General features: G+C 66.5%; 1 protein-coding gene across 3 annotated transcripts in view; it reads right to left on the bottom strand.

Annotated features, from left to right (window-relative positions):
* Positions 1–14711, bottom strand: part of SLC12A5 (solute carrier family 12 member 5) — a 31889-nt gene that overhangs the window by 12840 nt on the left and 4338 nt on the right. Inside the window, exons 1-9 of one of the 3 annotated variants that reach the window (XM_027745885.2) lie at positions 12309–12555; positions 5272–5366; positions 4933–5064; positions 4577–4723; positions 3897–3951; positions 2874–3004; positions 2435–2676; positions 2147–2358; positions 127–294 (exon numbers count right to left, since the gene is read on the bottom strand). In XM_027745885.2, coding sequence (XP_027601686.1) covers positions 127–294; positions 2147–2358; positions 2435–2676; positions 2874–3004; positions 3897–3951; positions 4577–4723; positions 4933–5064; positions 5272–5366; positions 12309–12360 — 1234 coding nt within the window. In that variant the 5' untranslated portion in view covers positions 12361–12555. Of the gene's footprint in view, positions 1–126; positions 295–2146; positions 2359–2434; positions 2677–2873; positions 3005–3896; positions 3952–4576; positions 4724–4932; positions 5065–5271; positions 5367–12308; positions 12556–14711 lie in introns of those variants that run through there. The other 2 variants (XM_027745884.2, XM_027745886.2) reach the window with 2 other exon arrangements.

The following is a 14711-nucleotide window of genomic DNA, read 5'->3' on the forward strand; positions in this document are numbered from 1 at the left end:
CGCCGCCACCGCGGGGGCGGCACACGCGGGGCTCCGCGGGGCGCGACCGGCGCCACGTGTGCCCCACGGCGCCCCGTGTGCCCGCCCGTGCCCCCGGCGTGGAGCGGCGCCGGGCGCGGCTCCCACCTGTGACCGAGGGGAAGTAGATGCCGACGAGCAGGGTGAAGTAGGAGGTCATGTCGCTGAAGACGTAGGGCTGGTCCATGTCCACCGGGGTGTCGGGGGGGCTCACCGAGGACAGCCCCCGCTTCTCCACGATCACGCCCTTGGTCAGGTACGAGCTCCAGAGGTTCTCTGTGAGGAGGCGGGAGACCGGCGTATGGAAATGCCCACAATCCCCCACATCCAGCACAGCACCGCCCACCCTGCAGAGACGGAGCCGGGGGGTGTCCAGTGCTGCCTCCCTCTCCCGGGCCTTGCTGAGTGGTTGGCACAGTCAGCAGCTGGGGCCACGGGCATCCAGCAGGCGAGGGACAAGGCCTGGCAGCACAGGTGGGCAACCAGAGCAGGTCGTGATGCCGCTGGCAGCACCCTCACAAGATACCGGAGCAGATGACACGGGATTGCAGTAGCAAATAATTAAGAGGGTAATATAATTAATGCTGATCAACACAGGTTTAAGGGAAGTGGATCGTGTCAAAGTAACTTGATAATGTTTTTGATGGGATTACGAGTGCAGGGCTGATGTAACAGGCTTAGTGTCCCTCCGTGTGCTGCCTTGGCCGCAGATCGAGGGGAGAAACTGGAGCAGTGGAGAGCAGCCAGCACTGGGCACGTTGGGTAGAGGCAACTGCCCTTGGCACAGCACTGCTGGGGGGCTGCTGAGAGGGGCAAAGGGGCCCTGAGCTCTCCCTCCCTGGCTGCTTTCAGGTGACAGATAGGGCTGGCAGCCCCCACTGAACCTGCCTATCTTGTCCTCACAGAAATGCATATTTCTCCCTGCAGGGAGACCCCTTGCTTAGGGCACAGTGAGCCTCTGACACCTCTACCAGGGCCACACAGTGCCACCCTCCCCAAGATGCTGCCAGCCTGGTCCCCCTCTCCACCAGCCACCCCAGAGCAGGGTGCTGGCTCTGCCCCGCTGCCCTTGATGTGGGAGCATTTGCTGCCTGCTGCCCTGACAGAGGCCGGCTGGGTGGGTGGGAGTCCACGCCCCCTCCTTGACAGCACTGTCACCAGCAGGAGCAGGCTGTACCCAGCAGCCAGGGAGACCTTATCTGCCCCTCGAGACCTCAGCGTGGGATGCCATCGAGAGGCTCCCGGCCACCCAACGACTGCGCTCCACCAACCACAGTGACAGTCACAGCCCCAAGCACCACACATTTGGCCAAGTCTGAGCTCCCGCCCCTGTATCCACACGGCCACCACGGCAGGATGGCTGAAGCAGCCCCAGCAGGAAGGACTGATCCTGCTCATGGCTCTATGGCACTCCTGAGTCCCGACAACTCCTCTGGTGTGGGGGTCTGCAGACATCCTCTGAGTGTGGCACGGAGCATTGGCCTCTGCCACCCACTACCACGCGTGAGCACCTGGCAGATGTACCAGCATCTCCAGAAAAAACAGGTCAGAAGTAGCTCCTCCCAGCAAATTCAGGCTCTTTCTGCAGCCCTGGCCACTCTCCCAGCCCGGCTGTGGCCGCAGCAGCAAAGTGCCCCCAAGGGGCGATCGCTTTTCGCAAAACCTCAGATCAATAACAGCCTTTCCAAAGGCCAAGAGGAGGGAGAGGGACGATTTATTCCTCTCCAGCCTTTGGGCATCATTCAGAGCCACTCTGCTGGCTGACACAGACTGCGCGGGTGGCTGCAGCGCCCTGCTCTGTCACCCAGAGCAGGAGTTTGTCCCACTGCCTGGTGTGGTGTGGGCACAGCTCACTGTGCCCCAGGGCAGAGCAGCCACCAGCAGCCATCACCCACATGTACCCCTACCTGGACCCAGCACTGCCCACCCACACAACACTTGGCATGGTACAGTGGTCACTCTCACACCCTCACAACAACAGCACCGACCCCTCCACCAGCCCTGCCAGCAGAGATGCCCAGCAGGTAAGGCCACCACCCCACCACAGCTCACCCAGGCTTGTCCTGTGCCTCCTCCTCCGTGCTTCCATCCTCATGCCCCCATGCCCATGTCCCCATGCCATGCTCACCTTGGATGAGGCCACTGGCAGCACCGGGGATGCCCTCGATCTCGGTGACATTGTTCATGGTGAAGTACTCATCGCAGGTGGCGTTCAGGAAGCGGGAGGTGCAGAAGAGCTCCCAGAGCTTGGAACCCACCGTCTCGTTCCCCTCCACCACCGTCTTGGTGCAGAGGTCGAAGCCATGGCGCGAGAGGGTCCTGTTGCCCAGGAGGCAGATCCTGGGGGGACACAGGCACTCAGCCGTGCGCCTGCGTGCCCCGGCCCTGCCGCAGCCCCGTGGGACCCCATACTCACGGGAAGCTTGGTGGGTCGAAGGCTGATTTGATGACACCGGCATAGATGGCAAGGATGGAGAGGATGACACAGCCCAGGAAGACCAGGGCAAACTTGTTGACATACTTGACTCCCACGAACACGACGGTGGCCATGCAGGTCAGCACACAGGTGCCGTACACACGCATGTTGTTGAGCATCGCGGCCGCCTCCCCGCTGGCGTCCTCTGCCTTGAAGATGGCCATGGCTGGGAAAATGTAGGCCTGGGAGAGAGTCATGGTATCACTGCCCGGCTAACAGCCTGCAGGGGGGACCCTGGGGAAGGGTCCCTCGGCCCCCACGCAAAGCCTCAGTACCCTGATGTGCCATGAGGACTGGGCACCATGTGCAGGCGAGGGCAGAGCCACCCTGCCAGGAGCTCAGCCCTTGGCACTGTGTGGGGCAAGGACCAGGCACCTACCAGCAGGATTTCGATGGTGCCCAGGATATACATGGCGCCGGCAAAGGTGGTGCCCAGGTAAAAGCAGAGCCCCACGGCCCCTCCAAACTCAGGTCCCAGGGAGCGTGAGATCATGTAGTACGAGCCACCCGCTGCCAGAGAGAGCAAAAGTCGGTCCCAGCCAGACCCCAGTGGCACCCCTAGCCCTGTCAGGTATCCCAGAGGGCAGACTGGAGCCAGGGCAGCCCTGGGCCCGGCTCCAGCACTGAGCAGGATGTAGTCCCCAGGGCCCCAGAGCAGTAGGAGTGATCACACTGCCGGAGTCATTTCCCAGGAGCCCAGCTGCCAGGTGCAAAGGGATGGCCAAAGGGACATGTGTCCCCTGGACACCAGACAGGAACTGGATCCCCAGAGACCTGGGCCAGGCCCTGCTCCGTCCTCCCAGAGGAGCTCTTAGAGCTGGGCTGCCGGGATCGATGGTCCCGCTGCGGCAGCAGGATGATAAATAGCTTTAATTACACCCTGCGCTGGGCTGTCAGTGCCGTGCCCAGCCCGGCGCAGCTCCCGGCTCCCCAGGGATCTGCAGGGCTGGGCGCGCTCTGGGGGAGGCATCCAGGGCACCCGCTGGACGGACCCAGTGGTGCCTCCCGGGAGGGACAGAGCCCACACACCGCAGCGTCCCTGTGTCCGACGGCGGGAGACACCACCCCACCGCCCAGCCCATGGCACCCAGCACGCCCGGCTCCCATCCTCCCGCCGCGTGTCTCCCGGCTCCCCCCGGCCTCGCCAGTCTGGCGGAGGGAGGAGCCGCGGCTGGCGGCTCTCGCTGCCATCTGCACCTCGCGGCTCTGGGGACGGGTGGCGGCTCCAGCGCTGCGCTCCCCCCGGGCCGCGGGGATCCCGCGCGGGCTGGTGGCAGGAGGCTGGGGAGCGGATGGTGCCCCCGGGGGATGCTCTCTGGGAGAAGTCCCTGCAGGCACCCGACCCGAAAGGGAGCAGCTCCCCGCGCGCACGGCACACGCACGGACACGGGCTTGGCTGTACCTGGCACCACGCCGTTGGTGGCGATCGCGCTCATGGAAATGGCCGTCAGCATCGTCTGCGGGACGAAACACGGTGTGGGCACCCGGCAGAGCTGGGCCGAGGGACAGGGGAGTGGAAGGGAGAGCTGGGGCTGTGAGGGGACATGGGGCTCCCCAGGGCCACGATGAGATGTGCCACAGGGTGGGGCTGCCCAGGGTGGGGCTGCCCAGGAAGGATGGATGGACAGACATGTGGGTAGATGGGCAGTCAGGGCTGCTGGCCAGCAGCGCAGCTGCAGGGGCCGAACCCCTTAGAGGGACAGGCAGTACCACGGGGGACCTCAGGCTGCACAGGACACTGCCCAAGGCCAGCCCACTCAGCCTCTGCTCTGGGGTGACTGTCCTGGCAGGATGGCTCACTGCAGCACAGCAAGGTGCCAGGGCAGGGGACACCCAGCACATCCCCCTGCATGGCAGCTACGATCTGGGTCACTGCTTGAGCACTGATCCACTGCTGATTCCTCTGGGAAGCTGAAGGCTTCTCCTTGCTCTAAGTGGGGCGAGAGCTAGAGCAGGGGCAGGGGCAGGGCAGGGCAAGGTGGGCTGGCAGATATTGCACCTCTCCACAGCCCAGTCAGAAAGACTGGTGACCACCAGATCCCAGGCGAGGCCAACGGGGGCACATCTGGCTCTGAAACTCACGCAGGAGCAGCAAAGGAAGACCATGCAGAAGGACTCCATGATGCCGGCGATCCCCACCACCCAGGTGAGGCGCAGGAAGAGGATGACTCCAAAGATGTTCTGGAGGCAGGGCAGGTAGACGCCCATGAAGGTGCCCATCCGCGGGGCCTGTCGAGGGAACAGCAAGACATCAGGACTCACGGGCCTGGCTGGCAGAGGAGCAAAGGGTCCTGCTCCTCCTGCAAAGCAGCCAAGGATCCCAGGTGAAACCACCCCCTGATCAAGGCCAAGGGACCCTCTGCCCCCAGGGCTGCCTGTGGCCCAGCACTGCACAGGCAGGGGCTGGGGAAGAGACTGTGTCCCTCCTCAGTCCTCACCTGCACCGGCTTCTTCTTGCCCCCATCATTGTTCTCAGCCTCCTCATGCTCCCGGCTGCCCTGTGGCAGGTTGGTGTAGTTGGCCAGCCCACTCAGCAGGGACGAGACCATGGGACTGGTGTCCATCTCCTCCTGTGGAGAACAGAGCCCCGAGCTGTGAGGACAGTTCTTGGGGACCCCAGCCAGCCCCAGGACTCAGAGACCTCACCAGAAGCCACCCCACATGCCCACCCTGCACTGGGCATATCCCAGTGCCAGAGTGCAGGTCAGGGTGCTGCAGGACAGCTGCCCAGCTTGACCCCCTCCCCAGCATCCTCCCTGCCCCAGTGCCTGCCCTACCTCGAAAAGTGCCATGTTCTTGCCATCGTACTCTTTGCCCTTCTCCAGGTCCGTGCTGTTGATGAAGGGGCTGCTCTCCTTGGGATTGCCATCGCCTGCAGAGACACCACTGGGTCAGTCAGGCAGCCCCTGCCCCTGCCCACATCAGGAGAACCTCCACCATACAAGGTCACTGCTGCGAGAGGTCACAGCCGCCCACAGCTCCCACAGGAGGGCTGACAGAGCTGCGGGCAGCATGTTGGCACCCAGTCCCGGCACAGGCAATGGCAGCCCCGGTGTCCCAACCTCCAGCATCCCCTCCCACACCACACGCGGGCACGGGCCGCTGTCCCCAGGAGCCACGTGCTGCCCTGCGCAGCTGTGCTGACACGCAGACCCGCCGGAGCGCATCCACGCACTGAGGCAGGCGGACTGGATCCAGGGGGAACCCTCCGGCGGGACAGCTGGAAGCAATAATTCATGGCACCAGGTGCCCGTGGGTGAGCACGCCGGGGCTGCCCGCAGCACTGCGTCGGCAGGGACAGGATCCGGCCGGCTGCTCAGCGCCAGAGCAGAGGGGATGGTCCCGGCACAGTGCCTGGGAGTGAGGCGAGTGGCCAGGTGTCTGGTCCTGCTCCCAGACACGCACCACAGGAGTGGGGGCCACAGGGCAGGAAGGCGTCCGGCAGTGCCACCACCAAGGGCAGTTGGTTCCTGGGGCAGCAGAGCCACCCACAGCAGTGCAGGACCCACAGAGCTGCCAAGATGGGGCCACTGCCACTCACTGTATTAATGACCTAGTGCAGAAGAAACAGAGTTGGCTTAATAGTGAGGAAAACAGCTGAGCTGCAGAGCAGCAGAAATAAATCAGGCTGGAAATGGAGCAGCAGTGAGGACGGCGCTGCCGGAGAGGCACAGCCCTGAGTAAAGGCCCAAAGCAGAGAGGAGACGGGACACAGGGACCAGGAGCCAAAGGACACAGTACTGGGCAAATGGCTGGGTAGATGATGGTCCCCACAGCACAGGGAAATGTGGGCAGGCAGGCTGGTCCCCGGTCCTGGGCATGGAGAGAAGGGCTCCCTGCCACACACCTGTCCCACCACCATGGCCCCGCAGCCAGAGCAGTTCCACTGCCAGTGGCTGCTGCACCACTGGGCAGGCTGCCTGCGTGAGCAGGGTCACAGACCAGCTCCACACCCTGCGGCCAGGGCAAGAGATGTCTTCTCCCCCATACTTCAACATGGAGCCCATGAGCACCTGGGGGAAGAAGGACAATGCTGGGACAGTGCAGCCACCCACTCACGGTGGCAGCCCCAAGACAGACCCTACAACTGTTTGGAGCAGCCTGGTCCTTTGAAGAGAGCCAGCCTCCTGCCAGTTGACTCATGTTCATGATCCTGGGAGCCAGTGTGCAGCAGTGATTCACCATCTGCAATTCCCCGGCAGACGCGGTGCTCCGGGCTGACCAGGAGGTGAAACCCCAAGTGCCACAGGTGACACCAACCCGTGGGCTGGCCCCCACCTCCTGCCATCCCTGAGCTCCTCCAGTGTGAGGCAGCAGGGCAGCAGTGTCCCTAAGGGCCCAGCCACATCCCAGGGCACAGCCCACAGGTTCCTTCTGCACAGGAATGGCCATGGCAGTGGCCCTGAGACACTCCAGCCCATGGGTCCTGCCAGCCTCACTCCAGAGTCCTCTTGGACACACACCCAGCACCCCAGGCTGCACCACTGGCACATAACCTGCCCCATATCCCCCACAGAGAGTCTCAACACGGACCCAATGTGCTCCTTGCTCCAGGTTTGGTATAAAGTTTGAATGCTCATTAGGTAACAGCAACAGTGTGGGCTGGCACCCACCCGCTCACCACAGCTCTTGCCCACCCACAGCAGCTCCGGGGACTGTACTGACGTGAGACATCCACCATGCCAACAGGACAACATCCAGGCTAATGCTGGGGCCATCCCCAGTGTGGGGACCCAAGGACATAGAACCAGGGGTGGCTGGAGCCCACCTCCTCCTCGGGACCGAGTGGGGCTGGGTGGCAGCCAGGGGGCACGGGCAGCCTGACAGGGGGACGTGCTTGCAGCCTGGCAAGGCTCTGGGACCCCTCCGGGGGAGCAGAGCCCGCGGGGGCCTCGCCTCGCCGCCTGGTACCCAGCCGACGACATCACCGTGCAGGTTTCCATGGCAACGGCGAGCCACGGCCGCCTCGGCTCCCGCTCTTATGTAACGGCGCAGGCAGCCGGACTCTGGCCCCACATGGCACCCGCGCCCTGGCCCGCTGGCACCCGACGGATGGTGCGGCCCTACCCCCGGCCCCAGCCCACCTACCGCGACCCCGCGGGACTGGCACTGCCCGGCTCCACACGACAGGCGCCAGCAGCACCCTGGGGTGCCCACGCTCCAACCTACGTCACCACAACAGCACCCACAACTCGGATTCCCTCCACCCCCACCGCTGGCCACCGCCCCTTGCGCCGGGACCGCGGCCCGTGCCTGGCATCACCCAGGCTTGCCAGGGCCGGCCTGGGGCTCAGGAGCCCCTCTCCTGGTGGTGCCGCTGGGAGGACCGGCACCGGGAGAGGCCCCGTGCCGGTGGGAATGAGGATGCAGCACGGCTCGGGGGGACCCCCGGCCTCCCGCCTCGCCCCGGCCCCGCAGGCTGGAAGGAGTTAAGCACCAGGACGCGGGGTCCCAGGTGACAAAGCGCTCCCGCTCCTGCTCCTGACGGAGACCATTTTGCCGCAGCGGGGCTGGTGCAGCCTCTTCCCGGCAGCTGCCACAGACCCGTGGTCGGCAGGCAGGGCAGGCAGGGGCAGGCAGGGCAGGCAGGAGCAGGCAGGGCGGGAAGGACAGGCAAGGGGCACTGCACTCGTCCTCAACCTGCCACCGCCACGGCCAGCCCTGGCCGGCGGCACCAAGGGGCTGCTGCCTCCCGGCCCCGGGGACACGTGGGACACTGCCAGCCGCCCCAGCGCCCGCGGGCCTGGCCGTGCCCCGCTGCCCCAGTGCAGCCGGGGCCGAGCAGCAGCGGGACGGGAGCGCTGGACGGGGCTGGCAGCATCGAGGGCAGCAGCCCAGCCAGGAGAGACGGAGTGAGCCGAGCCGTGCCAGGCTTCGATCCCGGCGCTCATCCGCCCCCCTCCCCAGGGATCATTCAACATGAATCGGCCTTTTAATTTGCTGCGGCGGCTGGAAGGGCTGGCGGCGGGATCGCTGGCAGGAACCCGCAGCCCCGCCGTGGGCACCACGCAGCCCCTCTCGCGGCAGGGTTTCCACCAATCTGCCTGCCCAGGGCAGCCCAGAGCCGACACCGGCAGCCCGGGGCCCCGGCGCCGAGGGACCATCACTGCACTCCCGGAGCCCCCCAGGGCAGTGCTCGGGCAGAAGTCACAATTTGATCTTCTAATGGCTTTTTACTTAGCCCTAAATTGGGTTGGGAAGCGTCATGTCCCTTATCCCAAATCCTCCCTAATCGCTTTACACGGCGCAGGGCACCAAGCACTGGCTGGGGGAGCCCCAGCAGCCACCCCCCACTGGCTAATTAACCAGGGCTGCTGCCGGGGCTGCTGCTGCCTGCTCCTGTCCGACCGCGGCCGGCCCGTCCCCTCCGCAGCACCCAGAACACGGTGAGCCCCAGCCAGGGACATCGGGCGCCGGGGCTGCGGCACTGGCCAGGAGGAGCACTGGGTGAGGAGGGACGTGGCAGGGACAGCCCCGGCCCCACACCCCCTTGCGCCTCCGTCTGTGCTCCTGCACGGGGCTGCTGACAGCTCCGGAACCCCCTGTGCCACCCCTCCGCCCCGGTCCCCCAGCCCCAGGGGCAGCAGCAGTGCGACGGCTGCTCACGGCACTGGAGACGCCTCGGGGCTCCCCTGGAGGCACACAGGACACCTTGACTTTTGTCACAGGACACCTTGACTCCCGGGGCTCTGCCTGCGGCAAGGGGCACCCCAGGGTGACCCCAGCAGCCCGGAGAGCACATGGGCGAGCACGTGGCCCTGGCTGATGTCCCCAGCTGCTGCCGTTTTGCAGGAGCTGCTGGCCAGGGAGGCCACGCTGCTGTTCTGTCACTCCCAGCTATCAAGGGGACTTGACTGCACAGCCACTGCCTGGCCCGGGGCTGCCGGCCCGGGGCAGCTAAGGCAGATGGGGATGGCCAAGGGGCCTTATGGTGGTGGCATCTCTGCACCCACCCGGGCTTCCTTCTCCCCTGCACAAGGGTGTCTGACAGCTGCCCTGGGGAGGGTGACCCTCAAAGAGGCCATGCAGCCCCTGCAGCCCCACTGAGGCAGAGACCACTGGTGGCCAGAGCAGTGCTGGCTCGGGCTGGCAGCGTCATGGCAGTGCCAGCTCCGGCTGCAGCGCGGTGGGGGGGCAGGGGGGTGGGGGAGGGGGGTGGGAGGGGGGGGGAGGGGGGGAGAGTGCAGTGTGAGGGTGGGATGCTCCCTCTGCCCTAGGGCTGCACTTTGCCCCTCCAGCCAGGAAGCACACTGAGTGGCCTTTTGGGCTGGATTCCTTCACTGCCTGACCCAAATTGGACCAACTGCTACTTCAGACCTATCCTCTTCCTTCCTAAACCTGGGATTATCCTCCCTTTGATCAGCCGGCCCTGCAGCGCAGGATTTCCAGCACAGGCGCTTTGGCTGGCTGCATTTAAACAGCTTCCCAGATTCTCCGACAGCCCAAGTCCTCCCTTGGAAATGGCCGTGGACACAAGTTCCAGCAAAGCTCCTGGCCCTGGGTCTGCCCTCCTTGGACATCCCACTGCCCCTGGGCTGGGCACCGTCATGGCAACCTGTGGTGGGGCTGCAGCTGACATCCCCACACCCCAACCAGAGCAGAGTGAGTTGCCAGCCTGGACACTACAGGCTCCTGCTCCCCACTCCCATCACCTCCCCAGAGGGTCTGCACCAGTCCAGCCATTGTTGGGCTGCTGGGGCTGGAGCCCTTCCAGCCCTGGTCATGTGGCTCGCACAGGCTGTCCCGAGCAGGACCTGAGCGAGGACATTGCTGGCCTTTCTGATAAAAATGGTTTAAGTGGCACCCAGGGCTTCAGCGGCTGTGCTGGTCTCGGCAAATTGCTGGACATCCAGCACTGGAGCAGCCAGGACATGTGGAGGGGGCCTGCTGGCATGCAACAGCTCTGCCACCCCCCAGGTTGTGTCCATTGTCCCCATGGACAGACCTCATGCTGGGAGTTCAGCATGACCCTTGGCGCGGGGGGGACAACTCAACTCCCCACAACAACTGCCCTTGTCGTGGGTGAGGGGGGCTCTGCTGAGCCCCTTCTTACAGACAATCCCTGCTCTCCCAATCCCTCCACACTCCTGCTTCCTCCAGCCCTTCAACCGCCATCCCATAGGGCACCATCTCGCCAGGCTCAGCTCCAGGGACAGTCTGCCTGGTCCATCTGTAGTGGCACTGAGTCCATCCCTCCTGCCAGACACCAGGAGAGCAGAACTGCCTGCTGCCATGCCGCCGGCACTGCCACAATGGAAAACAGTGAGTGGAGGAGAAACCCTGGTGCTGCAGAGGGCAAGGGGAGGGCAAGAGCCCAGGGAAGGGCACGGCTGGGGGCCAGTGCGGCAACCCCAGTCCGGCAAGGTGCCCCCAGAAGGTTCCTGCCAGCCCTGACCTTGAGTGGAGCCGCAAATAAACAAGCAAATAAACAGCCTGGGGTCGGCAGAGCAGAGGAACATGCAGAGCCCGGCTGTGGCTGTGCCCAAAGCCCCACTGTGGGCAGCTGGGACCCCCACAGCCACTGCCAGAGTCAACCCTGTCCTCCCGACTGGGGCTTTGGCAGATCCCAAGAGGGGACCTGGGAGGGGGACTTGGTGGGGTCTGTGAGGGTCAGAGAGGCAGTGCAAGTCCTTCTGGGCACACACTGCATCCCCCTGGCTCCAGCCTATCCCTGTGCCCAACAGGAACACACGCAAGACCAGGGCCTGAGCTACCTGGCTACCTGGGGCTGGACGTGGCCCCGGGGAGAGCGGGGACCCTCACACAGTTCGGCGATGCCGGATGCCCAGGGGGTTCAGGCCGAAGCGACAGCAGTGACGGGGCTGCTGGAGGGCCGAGCGGCCCCTCGCCCGCGGCGGGCAGTGGCCCTGAGCCGGGGCTGCGCCAGGGCTGCAGCGGGACGGGGCACGGTGCGGCACGGCACAGGCTGGACTGGACCAGCTCCGCACGACAGGGCTCGGGTCAGCATGACCGGGCTCGGTTCGGCTGGGCTGGGCTCGTCCCCGGGCCGAGCGGCTCCTGCCGGCCCCGGCTCAGGGCCCGGGCGGCCACTTCAGCACCGCGGACAGCGGCGACGGCCCCGGGGGGCGGTGGGTGCGTGGGGGGGGCGATAGGGACGGGGAGGCGGGAGCTGGGAAGGGAGAGGGGGCCGGCTGCCCAGGATGGGGAGGCGGCTGCCGGAGATGGGGGTGCGGCAGCAGGGAAAAATGGGGGGGCGGCAGCGGGGGTGAGAGAGGCGATAGGGAGGGATGGGGGGGCGGCAGCCGGATATGGGGGGTGGCAGAAGGGAGGGCTGGGGAGGCTGCAGCGGAGGTGCAGGAGGCAGGGGTGGGGGGCGGCAGTGGGGCGCGGGGATCCCTGCGAGGGTCCCGGGCAGGTAGGAACAGGACCGGTGCGGCGGCCGGCAGGGGCTGTCCAGGAGGCGGCGGGACCGGCCCGGCAGGATCGCCCGGAGCTCAGCAAGCTGCCCCCGCCCGGGAGGAGGCTCCCCGGCGAGCCCCGCACGGCTCGGCCGCGCCACCGCTTCCCAAGGCTGCCGCAGCGGCGGGAGTGCGGCCGGGGCTGCGCGGAGGCGCCGGGAGCGGGAGCATCCCCGCACCGCCCGCCGCAGCCCCGCGGGGCCGCGAGCTGCCGTCGCGGCCGGTGTCGGTGCCTGTGCCGCCCGCCCGCCCCGCGGCGGGGCACCCCCAGCCCCCGGCCCCCGGCTCTGCGACGCTTCTGCCCCCCGCCAGCGCCGAGCCCCGGCCCTCGGCCCGGCGGGAGCGGCCGCCCCGGGACTGCCCCGCTGTCCCGGTCGCCGGTGCCGGTGCCTCACCTTGGCTTGCGCCGCCGTCGCCGTCCTCGCAGTCGGTCAGGTTGTTCAGCATGGCGCCGGTGCCGCGGCCGCTCGCTGCCGCCGGAGCTGGAGCGCTCGCTCCGCAGCAGCCGCGTCCCCGCGCCGCCCCCCGCGCCGGTGGGAGGGGGCTGCAGTGCGGAGGCGCCCGGGCTCACGGCTCACGGCTGCTGCCGGCGGAGCCCAGCCCGGCCGCCCGCTTCATCACGTATGCGGGAGGCATTGCCCCCGCCGCGGCGGGGAGGGAGGGGGGGCGGCGGCGGGGGGGGCGCGGAGACGAGTGAGCGGAGCGGGGCCGCCTCCCGGCTGCGCCAGGCGTGGGGGGGAACTAGGGCAGCGCTGCGGGCCCGGCTGGCGCGGGCGGGACGGGACGGGACGGCCCCGCAACCGCACCGACCCCGCACCCGCCCCAGCTCCGAACCCCGCCTCCAGCCCCCGCATCCCGCACCAGTGCCCACACTCCGCACCGGCTTTCGCACCGGGCCCGCACCCCGCCGCCAGCCCCCGCAACCCGCACCAGCTCCCGCACCGGACCCCGGCGCAGTCCCGGGATCGGGCACACACTCAGGGTGTGCAGTGGGACAGAACCTGCGTCTGCAGGACCGACGCATCTCTGAAGGCGCCTGGGGCCCGGGGTCAGAGCAGCCCCTCCCCGGGCGGCCCCGGCGACCCGCGGGTCCCGGGTGGGGGCAGTTCCCGGGTGGGCAGCACCAGTCAGGCAGGGGACCCTTCTGCAGGCAGCAGGGCCCCGGCCAGGGGCGAAGCCCCCTGTCCCAGCAGCAGGACCATTCAGGGCACCCGGAGAGGGGGAGGGATGGCCAGATCACCCTACAGCAGAGCCGGGGGGACGACAGAGGCAGTCGACCCTGCAGCATGGAGAACGCTGCCCATAGAGAGGAACAGGCTTGGTCTGACCTCTCCTGGTGCCCAGGGGGCCAGGGTCACACCCAGAACAGCCTCCTCAGACTCATAGGTCCAAGGCTGGCCCTGAAGAAGGGTCGAGATGGCACCGAATCCCCTGGGTCCTGTGCTGCTTTTAGAGCCCCCAGACCTCACAACCACCCCCCGCAGGACCAGGGGCACAGGCCACCCGCTGGCTGGGGGCTGCTGAAGGACCTTGTGGGGCTGCTGAGGGACCTTGCAGGGCTGCTTGCTGCTCTCTGTTCTCTCATGCACTTAATCCAGGAGGATCCCCGAGCCGGAGCTGGCTGCAGCTCCCGGCGTCTCCTCCGGCGCGGTCTGAGATCATGACAGCCCGCTGGCCTCCGTTACTTCTTGACGGCTGTAATTAATTGTTTACTTTCTCCTGGTGCGGGGCCAGCTGCTCTGCAGCGCAGAGGCTCCCCAGCCTGACCTCATAGGCGGGAGGGAGGCTCGGACCCCTCGCCCCAGCCCAGCAGGATGATCTGATCCCTGCCCTAAGGTTGCAGCCAGGACCCCCAGACTGGGCATCCCTGGAGAGCTGCAGTGGCACAGCCCCAGCTCCACGGCAAGTGACACAGGATGGCAGCAGGGAGGGTGGGCAGCTCAGGGTGGGCACCCCCCACCCAGGAACCTGCATGGCAGCCACTGCATGGAGCTGCCCCGACCAGCCACAGCAGCACCAGCCCCTCACCTCTGCATCCCTTGGCCCTGAGTAGGAGCCAGCACTGGAGCAAGGAAGGGGCTGGCCCACTCCCAAGGGATGGGACTGGGAGGCAAGGGCTGCAGGAAGAATGCAGAAGGCAGAGCCACACTTGCAGGTGGGTCTGGGGGGTTAGCAGAGCCTTCTCCCACATGGAGGCTGTGGCTGGGCAGAGGGGCAGTGGGCTGGGGTCCAGCCATGGTGAGTGCCAAGTGACAGAGGGTGGTTTTTTGCAGGAGGCCACAGTGCGTGGGCTCGGCACAAGAGGGATTTTCCTACTAAAACAGATGGGGGGGAGGGAGCACGTGAAAGACCACTAATCCCCTAATCCCTGGATTATGGCTCCATTTCAGGGGTTGGGATTTGACGGCAGCACAGGGGGCTACGCTGTCAAGACTGCATTGGCTTAGCCCATGCGCAGAGTGCCACCAGCATCGGGGGACAAACTGAGGGTGTCTCTGGGGCAGAGCAGACCAAGGGGGCTTGATCCCCCAGCAGAGCACTGACCTAACCCTGGCCCAAATGCCCAGGGCTGGGTATGTGGTTCAGTGTGCTGGGAGCGGGGAGGTTTGGCACGGTTTGGGCATCACCCATGCCCTTGCATTGCCTGCAGCCCCACTGCAGGCAGCGCATGTGCATAGGGAAGGAGGAAGACAGACGTTTTTCCCTGGCCATGGAGGGGGGGATCAGCTGCAAGTGGCCCCTGAGCCTGAGTAGCAGGCAGGAGCCTGGCACCGGGCCAGGCAGAGCATCAGTGCCCC

This window comes from Pipra filicauda, unplaced genomic scaffold (genome assembly GCF_003945595.2).
Source record: "Pipra filicauda isolate LSUMZ 115617 unplaced genomic scaffold, ASM394559v2 scaffold474_size475410_pilon, whole genome shotgun sequence".
NCBI classification, from domain to species: domain Eukaryota; kingdom Metazoa; phylum Chordata; class Aves; order Passeriformes; family Pipridae; genus Pipra; species Pipra filicauda.